Below are 11029 nucleotides of genomic sequence, written 5' to 3'. Positions count from 1 at the left end.
CTACCAATAAAATGAAATTAAAGAAATTCAGGTTGGAAAGGTAGAAGTAAAATAATCTCTGTTTACAGATGGCATGATCTTTTACACAGGAAGTCCTTTTTTTTTTTAAATTATTTATTTATTTATTTATTTATTTATTTATTTATTTATTTATTTATGATAGTCACAGAGAGAGAGAGAGAGGCAGAGACACAGGCAGAGGGAGAAGCAGGCTCCATGCACCGGGAGCCCGATGTGGGATTCGATCCTGGGTCTCCAGGATCGCACCCTGGGTCAAAGGCAGGCGCCAAACCGCTGCGCCACCCAGGGATCCCCAGGAAGTCCTAAGTACCTACCAAAACTAATAAGTTCAGCAGGATTCGTGATCAATATATAAAAATCAACTGCATTTATGTACACTTGCAATGAACAATTCAAATTTGAAAGTAATAAAATAGTTTCATTTACAATAGCATCAAAAAGAATAAAACACATGGAATAAGGTTAACAAAGGAGGTGTAAAATTTGTACCCTGTTGAAAGAAATTAAAGAAGATTTAAGTAAGTAGAAAGATGACCCATGTTCATGATTTAAGATTAAAACAGCAATATTCCTAAAACTGATACATAGGTTCAACACAATCCCTATCAGATTCCTCGCTAGCTTTGTAGAAATTGACAAGCTGATCCTAAAATCCATATGGAAACTCAAAGGACTCACAATACCCAAAACAATCTTGAAAAAGAACGAAGTAAGTGAACGCACACTTTTCAAATTCAAAACTTACTACGAAGTAACAGTAATTAAGACAGTGATGTATTGGCATAAAGATAGACATATAGATCAATGGACTAAAACTGACATCCGGAAATGATTGTTTATAGTTAGTTGATTTTAAGCAAGGGTGTTAGAACAATCCAATGGGAAAGAATCATCTTCCAATAAATGCTGCTGGGACAATTGGATATCCATATACAAAGGAATAAATTTGGACCCCCTACTACACACAATAAACACAAATTAACTCAAAACTGATCAAATACCTAAATTTAAAGCTAAAACTTGGAGGGAGCATTACTTGGCATAGAATAGAAATAAAGGTCTCTGAGTGGGTAAGGACTTCTGCTACTATCAGAGAAAGAGACATAAGAGCCCCAGAGAAAGGACACTGGCTCTGGAACTTTGTAATAAGGCTTAAAGCCTGATAGATGCTGTCCCATGTTTGCCATTTTCCTAACTACTGTCTGGATTCTTCTAGCAGCAAATTTTTTTAAACCAAAAGACTCCGGAAAATATAGTATAGTGAATTCAGAGAGCAGGTTCTGGGAAAGGCCACTTATATTTGAATCCTAGTTTCACCATTGTCTAACTGAGAAAATGTCTTCTGTGGGGTAAATTAAATGTCTTCTATGCCCCAGTTTCTCCATCTATAATTGTCCTGTCCAATTCAGTAACCACTAACCACATATGGTTATTGACTACTTGAAACGTGGCTAATCCAAATTGAGATGTGCTATACAGCATATACAAATTATATATCACATTTCAAAGATCTAAGCCTCCCCCCCAAACTATTTAATACTTTTTATATATATTACATGTTGATATAATACTTTGCACATATTGGATTAAAAATATACTATTAAAATTCATTTCACTTGTTTCTGCTTATTTTTTTAAAGTCACTACTATAAATTTAAAATTACTTATGTGGCTCACATTACAGTTCTTATTGGACAGTGCTGATCTTTAACATGTAAATAATGATGCTATCTTTTAGATGTAGTTATTGTGAGAATTAAATAATTTGATACGTATACAATGCTTAAAATGCCGGCTATATAACAAGTACTGAATAAGGTATTTTTGAAGGTGGTCAGGTTCAGTGAGGCAGGGAGCAACTTGTCATGGGCAGAAATCTAATGAGATACAGGAAATGCCAGGAGCACTTCACAGAAGAAAAGCAGCCAGGCTAAATCTTTAAGGTTTGCAGGAAGGGCAGAGGACTCATGTCTGAGGGCTGAGCACTTCTCCAGCAGACATGTTTTCAGAGGACAAAGCTGTCTGAACACTGATGTTTGATGTTTGAAACAGTGAAGTGGTGAGAATTAAAGATTGAAAGATTATATATATATATATATATATATATATATATATATATATATATATATATAGTTGTATTTCTGGCTCCAACACGTCAGAAATAGTGCTTCAAAACATGGACTATCACTCCAGCCCTCTTACATTTCTACCTTGTTCATCCAGAGAGAAGTCCGTGCTTGTCCTATGTTTCAGGTTTCTTGTTTCTTTGGAGGAAGTGAGAGTTGCTAAGTACGATCTATTCTCCAAATGGGTGGCAGTGTTTGACTTGGCCAGGCAGACACGCAGTTGGGAAGTAGCATAACACTCATGTCCAGGACACCACAGTCATCACTCCTGAGTAAATTATTTTGTACTTTCCAGAAGCAGTTGTGATTTGTTAAGCATCACATGGCTGAGCTTCCTTGGCCCATGACATATTTGGCTTAGGCCCTACATCAACTTACTTTCGCTGTAGCATGAGTAACTTTACAGAGTGCTTCTTCCAAGGTCAATGCTACCACCCATGACACACCACCCCCTTCTAGTTTTTGATTCCCGTCTCTCTTCCTGGTAACATAACAATAAAGGCGCCAGTCCAAAGCCTTATGAAAACTGGAATTAGAACTCATTTTCAAGTTTACAGGTCCTGAAGAGGTTCTGACTGCTGGTATTCTGTGGCTCATATTTCCAAGGGCTCTGACCTCTTATTAGAGAATCTGGCTTATTCTATTCTATTCTATTCAGATAGAGGATTAGTTGTATATGTATCTGGGCTCCGAAAGTGGCAGAAACAGAGAAATATGGTGTTTGAAGTAATAGAAGACAAAGGCAACTCAATAGGATGTCCATATATTTATTCCATCACACATTATTTAAAATTTACAACCAGTGGTGGGCTAGCTGAACTTCCATTGTTCACCCGTGCACATGTGCGTGTGTGTGTTCAATGGACAAAAGAGTACCTATTATCTGTTTTGAGTTTATCACTGTCAACACATACATCTGGTTTATTAATGAATATTTTAAAATGTTTAACATAGCTCTTTTACTTTGTACAAATAAAGACCATCTTTTCTTGATTTCTTATTTTAGAAGTCCAAATCCATCAGTATGAAATTCTCTTGGCCATTCTGGTTTTTGTACAGACTGTAGTCAAACAGACTAGATCCCCCACCACAAAACACTTGAATGAAAGAAAAAATAATGAATATATGAAGATGTCCCTTATAAAGGACAGTGTTCCACATTATAGTCTCAAAGAGACACAGCACAAGTAAAATCAAATGGAGTTTCTGAAGTTCATATTTCTAACTCTTACATGCTAAGTACAATATTCTTGCAGAGCAGAAGGCAGAGGGCAAAATGGCTTTCTTCTAGCAATCTGACCACATGGTCAGCAGAAAGATGATGCTGTTTTAATTCTTCATGCCTTCTACCTCAATGCTTAGTAAAACAAATGAAAAAAGAGATAAATATTCCCTCTTGAAGCTGTGACAAAAGTCTTTAAAAAGTCTTATTCCCTCCCCCCACATCCTCTCAAAATAAAACAGTCTGGGTTTTTTTTCCTGATTGGGCAATATATTTGGTAGAAACAAGCCATGCAGAAAGTCTTCAAACATACTGATTGAAAATCGTTGAAACAAAATTGGGTTCTCCTGAGTGTACATGTATTTTGTATTGTATTTTATAAACAATTGTCTCTTCTAAGAACAATACTCTTCTCACTGTACCAAATGGGATTTGATAGAGGTACCAGAACACCAGGAATGTTTCTGGAAGTGTCACATATGTTGGCTCAAAATGACACTAAAGGTAGTATACTGAATAGGCCCAAATTTAATCATTTGAGGTTTTTTTCAGAGCTTTTTACAAAAATCTTAAATACGGGTAAATATGTAAACACTGTGCTCTCAGAGAGCAAGTACATAGGCATGTCACATCATATCCCTTCTGGGAAGACAGATTCAAGTGAAACCCCACCAATAAGTTTCAAAACCAACCACTAGAAGCACTCTCTGGTTCAGGGGCAAACACCACGTTGCACATCTCAGAGTTCTCTTGGTGGAGCGGGAATTCAGATCCTGCTATGAGACTTTCTTTTCTTCTCCGAGAGATGTAACCTCTGCCTGTGGACAGCCTTTCATACTTGGTCTCAAATTGCCTACATAACAACAGCAACAATAACAAAATTACACACATAATTAAAGTTACCCCACACCCCTTAGAGCCAAGCTACTGAATGTAGTACACTTGAAGCTTCTGTTTCAAAGCAATTTGAGAAAGGATGAGAGTGCCAAATACTACCGGTTTCCATTCCCATGAATGGGCTGATTGTTTTCTTCCCATTTCTTTCTACACCAACAGATATACTTCGAATGCCTGGAATATAGGAGTCCTGCCATACATTTTTCTAGAATGAAGGACCAAATTCCTCTCAGCTTTTTGGAGATGCTGTTAAGCTTTCCAGGCTTTGCTATGTCTCCCACCCCTCATTCCAGGAGCCCCACCTTGGGAGCACTCCCCTCTTGAGTAAGTAGTAGGTCCAACTGGATTTAGGCTGAGAATGCTGACAGGCAAACATTCCTAGAGCTCTGGGCCAAATGGAATGTGGAACCATTCCAGTTAGCCTGGTGAGCCTGGCGAGCCTGGCTTGGTGGTCACTGCATTTTGACCATTGGAAAGTTGATTTTTTTAAAATTCATTAATCGAGGTTTAATTCTAAACTAAGTTAATATAAATTGAGAATGGCTTAATATACTGATTATAATCCACTTTTATTCTTTAAAAATATAACATACTCATATTTGTACTTATATCATCATTTATACATTTCTTATATGGATCATGAAATGTCAGTACAATAAAGAAAGTGCTCAACTTTGGTCTACTTATCAAAGGAGATAATGTAAGATATGCTTGCCATTTTAAATATATAAATCACCTTCATGGTTAATAATGTGTGTCAGGGAGACCCCCTACAACTAATAGAAGAATCAGTGCTAGTTAGCATTCTACTTCCATGTGGTAGTATTGTTATAAATCACCATTATAAGATTCAAAGGACACAGGGTAAATGAGAAGCTGTAAGGTAGAAGAGGTGCTAGGATGCTTACTTGAACATATATTTGGCATTTGAGACACTAAGAATTCTACTGAAAGCGTTTTTTTTTTTTTTTTTAATTCTAAATCCCAAACTCTCAAGCTTGAGCCAAAACTTAAACATGAACAAGTTGCCGTTGTAGGATTACCTAAAAATTGTGAATTAATTGGAGCTCTTAAACCATGGTAAATGATTGTCGGGTGTTTTGTTTTGAATGTTCTGTCCAGGAGACAGTTGTGAAGCTAACTGATAGCAAGCACACCCACTATTTTTGCTGAAACTACATGGCAACTCTAACAGCAAATCAAATCCCTTTGTTACTTTGATAAATTCTTTCTGGACTAGAATATAATATTATCCCCAGAATCAAATGAACTAGTCCTCATATTTTCTTGGTATCCTAAAAACTGACTTTTTTTTTTAGCCTTATCAATTATTCTCTTATTTAAAGGAAATTTACGTTTCACTCTATTCTTACCATTTCTTTTTAAATTTCTGAAACTAAATGCTCAAAACTGAGTGTAAGCTCCTGGAGAACTGGGGACTACCCAGGAACAGGTCATGAGGACTGCTTCTTACCTGAATGGAACTCCATCCTTGTCCATCTGCATGCAAACCAAGAAGGGGTACTGCGAAAACTGTACCGTGGAGATAAACTCCAGACCTGTTTCTGTTTCTGCACTGATTTCCAGGCCAGCTTTCACAAAAGAGGAGTCCACAGTCATGCTGCCAATTATTGCCAGAGCCACCCTAAAGATTTAGGCAAAAAAAACAAAAAACAAAAAACAAACAAAAAAAAAAAAACGGTTAATATCACATTTAACTAATCTGGATCAATAGCTATAATTTCACAGGGTCTGAATTCATGAATGGAAAGAAATGTGTAAAAGACTACTATATGACCTAAATGCACATGGAGTTCTGTTGGTCACCAGGGGTTGGTTAGTCCCAGGGATGAGATAGTGAAGGTCTGCCCTTGTCCCGGGCCCTCCCATAGCCTTCAATCTAGATGAGGGAATGTAGAGTCTATCAGGTACTACTGTTTGATAGGGGCATACCAAGAGCTGAGGGGAAAATGTGCCTAGAACCCAATCCTTTCAGGGAGCTGGAAATACATGAGCTAGCTTAAAACAATGTCTAAACTCACAAAGACAGCTAGCTGATATTCATAACAATTTTCTTGGTAAATATCTCTCCGTGGGCTTCTGCATTGCTATTTTAATTCCATTTCATTACTTTCTCCAAAAGGTCTCCAGAGACATAAGTCTATGGTTGCCAAGATATTTGAAAAAATACTGTGCCCACCAAAAGCTATTCCTACAGTGGGGCACGTACCATGCATGCCCAGAAGGGACAAATATGGTGGGTTCTCCAACAGTCGCCTAGAGAAATTAGGCAGATTGGGTTGACTAGGGAACATGGCTTGGATGATTATGAGGAGCATAAACAATCCCAGTAGAAGGCTTACCTCTAGGATCACTCTAATTTAATTGTAGACTTTAAATGAAACTGTGGGAAATTACTCCCCCAATTAAGCCCGAGTTCTATGCCCAGGCTTTTCTGATAAAAGGATACTATCAAAGTTTGCTGTGCAAATTAAAGTCCCTGCTGTTGTTGTCAGTATAAAAGTAGGTCAGAGGTGATATCATGTAGATCCTTGAATCCCTTACATACCTTCTAATATCTTACACTCAACAAAGGCTTAAGAGATATTTTTTAAATGAACAAATGAAAAATTGAAGATAGATTGGCTACAATGTGGATACCAGTAGATTCTTAGGGATACTGTGTCCTTTTTAAAAATCCAGATAATTTTTGATGCGGCTCTAAATGATTTCTTTCTGAAAAGAATTCATTTCCATTTAATTTGAGGAAATGTCTATCTAGAAAATACTTCAGAAAAAGGAAAAAGAAGACCAGTTCACCGGGAAACCCTAAATTATACTCCTGATCTCTCTGATGGCCTATCCTATTTCTCATTCTTTGGTTCCTTTTAGTAACACTGTGAGTCACCTTTCACATTAAAATGATGTGTTTAAATTCTGATTTCTCAATTCCTTTGCCACAGGTTAATAGAAATCAAAACTTTAATTTTATCACTCCAATCTCACTTCTGTCCCACCATAGTTTTAAATATCAAAAGGTAAAAATTCATTGCACTTCCATTTCCTTTTCTTCGATTCCATGACAAACAGAAGAATAATTCTTTTGATTATCACACTGGTTCAGAAACATTGTCTTATGCTCAAAATAAAACACTCCATTTGATTGGACATGAACATTACAAAAACTAAAGGAGAAAATTTTGTTTAGAAAAATGAACGCTAATGAAAAAACTTAAGGACTCCTAATGTTTAAGACTACGATTCTTCACAAAAGTGACCACTTTTTTATTTTTCTCCACTGAAGACAGCAAAGGAGGAAAGATTTAAAATCTCAACAAGAGTGATAAACTAAAAAGTTTACTTTGGAGTCATATTTTCTGACAGTATTGTCAACTACTGAAGTGGAATACCAAGAAAGGATGAATTTCTCTTCCACAGGGCATGCTGGCTGTGGATGTCTTTAAAAGCGTGATAATTCTTAGCTGAGTTGATCAGATAACTGGCCCGCTCAAGAGAAGCTATGGAAAGAATGACTTCCCATGGTTTCTTCCTACTCTGTGATTTAATGATTACAAATAGAAAACATAGGTTTTGAAAAGTCAGAGAGCTAAACAATTCCAGAAGCATCTCTGCAGTTCATTGCATAGAATATTATACACATGCTTACCGATTTTTCACCCGGGTTTTAGACTCACGATACCAGAGGCTAAACTCCATTGCACCTGAAATGTCAATAGCTAGACCACCCTGGACATCCATATTGGCCTTTAGTCCAGATTGCAACTGAAGCTCCTAGAAGCAAAAATACATAACAGTAGTAATAATAAAAATAAATAAATTTAGCCAACTCCTTTCCAAAGGCACATTCAATCTCCTGCTATAGATAATACCATTTGAGTTGTGCTAATGTTGGAGTCTTCCTCTAGGCTTGGAAACACATTGTTCTAACCTTGATTACTGGAAGTAAACTGTTGATTCGCTCAAGTATTTAGTCAATTAAAATACGAGAAAAGCGAAGTGCCAGTTGAGATGGGTGAGATTTTTTTTCCAATCATTGCCTCTCTTTGAGAGAGGCAAAGGTTTTCAGAGTATAGTCCCCTTTGGAACAACATCAACATACTAGGAACTTGTTAGAAATTCAAGTCTCCTACCTACTGCATTACAAACTCAGAGAATGGGGCCCAGCAATCTGTGTTTTAACAAGCCCTCATGTGATTCCGATGTACCTAAATTTGAGAACCACCTGACTGGGGAAAGTGAAGGCATCTTCACCAGAAATCCAGCTGTGGCTCTGGGATGGGGGGGAGGAGTTGGGCTGGATGATCTCTCGTGTCCTTCAGCACTTCTCTGGTTATGTGCTGTGTCAAATATAGACAACTGCATCCTGCTGGCAAATGAAAGGCAGAATAAAAACTGCCGGTGCACTGTACAAGTTCTAGGGATTGCCTAGATAAAACTAGGAAAGGAAGGTACAACAATTTAACTCAGCCTTTACACCTTGCTGTTTGACATTTGGAATGACATCAAATAAACAAACAAGTCCAACATGAACTCAACAGTATTTTCCAGAGGGACTCATTTACAAACATAGTCTATCCTGAGCCATTTTGCAATTATCCAAAACCCATTGTTTTGTGTTGTCTGTCAGCAGTTAGCCTTTAAGTCTTGCATTTTCTGAGTGCATTAGCTGGGGTGATGTTGGCTGAAAAGTTCTTCAGTTGGATTGCAATCAGATTACCTGGGGACAGTGTTGGAAATGATAATGGCTCTGGGAAAAAAAAAAAAAAAAAAAAGGCTTTCTATCCTTAATTTTGATATCCCTCCAAAGATCTTAGGTTCATGATAAGTGGCAGCATGACTAAATCCCTTATATAACTGCCCTACTCAGACCAAACAAGCCATGCTTTCACCAACTATAAATGCCATGATTTTGCTTTCTAGAAAGGATCATATTGATCTCCCTGAATTCTCTCCACTTTCCAAAATATGTGGCAAGAAATCTCAGTCAAAGGCCTTGGTTTATCACCAAGTATACCAAAAAAGTCTCACTGTGGCATAAAGCTACTTTCAGTCAATTTTGTACCATAATTGTGATTTTTCCTAAATGAATCCTACTGTGTACCTTATCGCAGAGGTATTTCCTTCTAGGGCACCTGGGTGGCCCAGTCAGTCAAGCATCCAACTCTGGATTTCAGCTCATGATCTCAGTGTCATGAGCTTGAGCTCTGCACTGAGTGTGGAGCCTGCTTAAGATCCTCTCTCTCCCTCTCCCCCTCTGCCCCCTCAACCTCACACATTCTCACTCACATGTGCATGTGTACACTTGTATCTCTCTCTCTCCCTCCCTCTCTAAAAAAAAAAAAAATGAAGTATTCCTTTCTTTGGAATTTCTCCTCTCTTCTCAATTTGAAAACTATAACCCCATTAGTCTACCCAACCAAAAAAAGGTCTTTGATGTAAACTTTGGCTTTCCCACTGGCCGTACTAGGTAGAAGTCAAAACACACCAGGTGCCATGAAAAAAAGTTATTTCACAGTTTTTAGATAATGCCTTTTGTGGGGAGAGAGCATTTTCATCGCAGTCTGGGTTTTAAGGAGTGCCTTGGTTTTCTGGGAAGATTCCATTTCTGTCATGCAAAGGGACCATGGAAGAACTCTTATGTATAATCACAGAGGAATTTTCTTGAGCTCCCATAGAAGGACAGAACACTGACCCTTGTAAGAGGACAGACCACTCTTCCTTGTGAAAGGGACTAAGCAAGGGATGCTTGGGTGGCTCAGCAGTTGACCATCTGCCTTCAGCACAGAGCGCGTGATCCTTGGGTTCCAGGTACAAGTCCCACATTGGGCTCCCCTCTAGGAGCCTGCTTCACCCTCTCTCTGTGTGTCCCTCATGAACAAATAAATAAAATCTTAAATAAAAAAAAAAAAAAAACAAGAAAGGGACTAAGCCACATAGTGCAGTGGTTCTAATTTTTAAGGGTATAAAATAAGTGGAACTAAGAGTTTGAGTACCTACTGTGTCTCCAAAGCTTGACATTTGGTATCTCTTTCAATTCCCATACTAAATCTTCCATGGTAAACATTATATCTGAAGATTGAAAAGGAAATCAGGCCTGGTAGCCACACATGGAGACAGAATGAATACCCAGCTGTCTCTAGGGAGGATACTTTTCTATTACCACACATGACTATCACAAATCAGAACTGTCTTTTGTCTCCTGGTGTGCAAGAAAGCATGTTCTGAGAAATATCATAAAAAAGATCATAGGCTTATGTCCTTGTTTGACCCAGATGCATATTTATTTAAACTATTACCTATGACCTACAGGAACAAGATACTAAAGCTTTACATTTGTAGCTAGTGTGACCTCTTGATCTTGTACCTTTGATCCCAAAGGTGTCTCTTATAGTTCAAACACGGATATTTTGACAAATTATCCCATTGCTTCCATTCAGGAGAATATGTTCTTTGCTGGCTAAAGAGGATCTCCCTTTTAAGCTGACTTTATCAAACATCCTTCTCTGAAGAGTAATCCAATTAGCCGAAAAGAGAGAGCGAGAGTAGGCACCGAGTAATTCCATCTGCCTTGGTGGCTGTGACAGGCTATCCACTGCCAAAATTTCCTTCAATGTCAGCACTTGACCTAGAGTGGTATGTGCCTCTGAAGCTGGGATGGCATTACTGGGTTGCTCTGCAGAACCAGGGAGCCTCAAACAGCTTATTTGTATAGTAACCCCTGATCTGCCAAATGTTCCAATAG

The 11029-nt window shown here is 38.0% G+C and overlaps 1 protein-coding gene across 3 annotated transcripts in view; it reads right to left on the bottom strand.

Annotated features, from left to right (window-relative positions):
• Positions 1–2898: 2898 nt before the first annotated feature.
• The window catches only part of MTTP (microsomal triglyceride transfer protein), a 56257-nt gene continuing 48126 nt past the window's right edge, over positions 2899–11029 (bottom strand). For all 3 annotated transcript variants that reach the window (XM_072810322.1, XM_072810321.1, XM_072810320.1), the window contains exons 16-18: positions 7934–8058; positions 5741–5911; positions 2899–4222 (exon numbers count right to left, since the gene is read on the bottom strand). In XM_072810322.1, coding sequence (XP_072666423.1) covers positions 4051–4222; positions 5741–5911; positions 7934–8058 — 468 coding nt within the window. In that variant the 3' untranslated portion in view covers positions 2899–4050. The remainder of the gene's footprint in view (positions 4223–5740; positions 5912–7933; positions 8059–11029) is intronic.

The sequence above is a fragment of the Canis lupus genome, chromosome 33 (assembly GCF_048164855.1).
Source record: "Canis lupus baileyi chromosome 33, mCanLup2.hap1, whole genome shotgun sequence".
NCBI lineage: Eukaryota > Metazoa > Chordata > Mammalia > Carnivora > Canidae > Canis > Canis lupus.
This window is presented reverse-complemented; position numbering and strand designations above follow the sequence as displayed.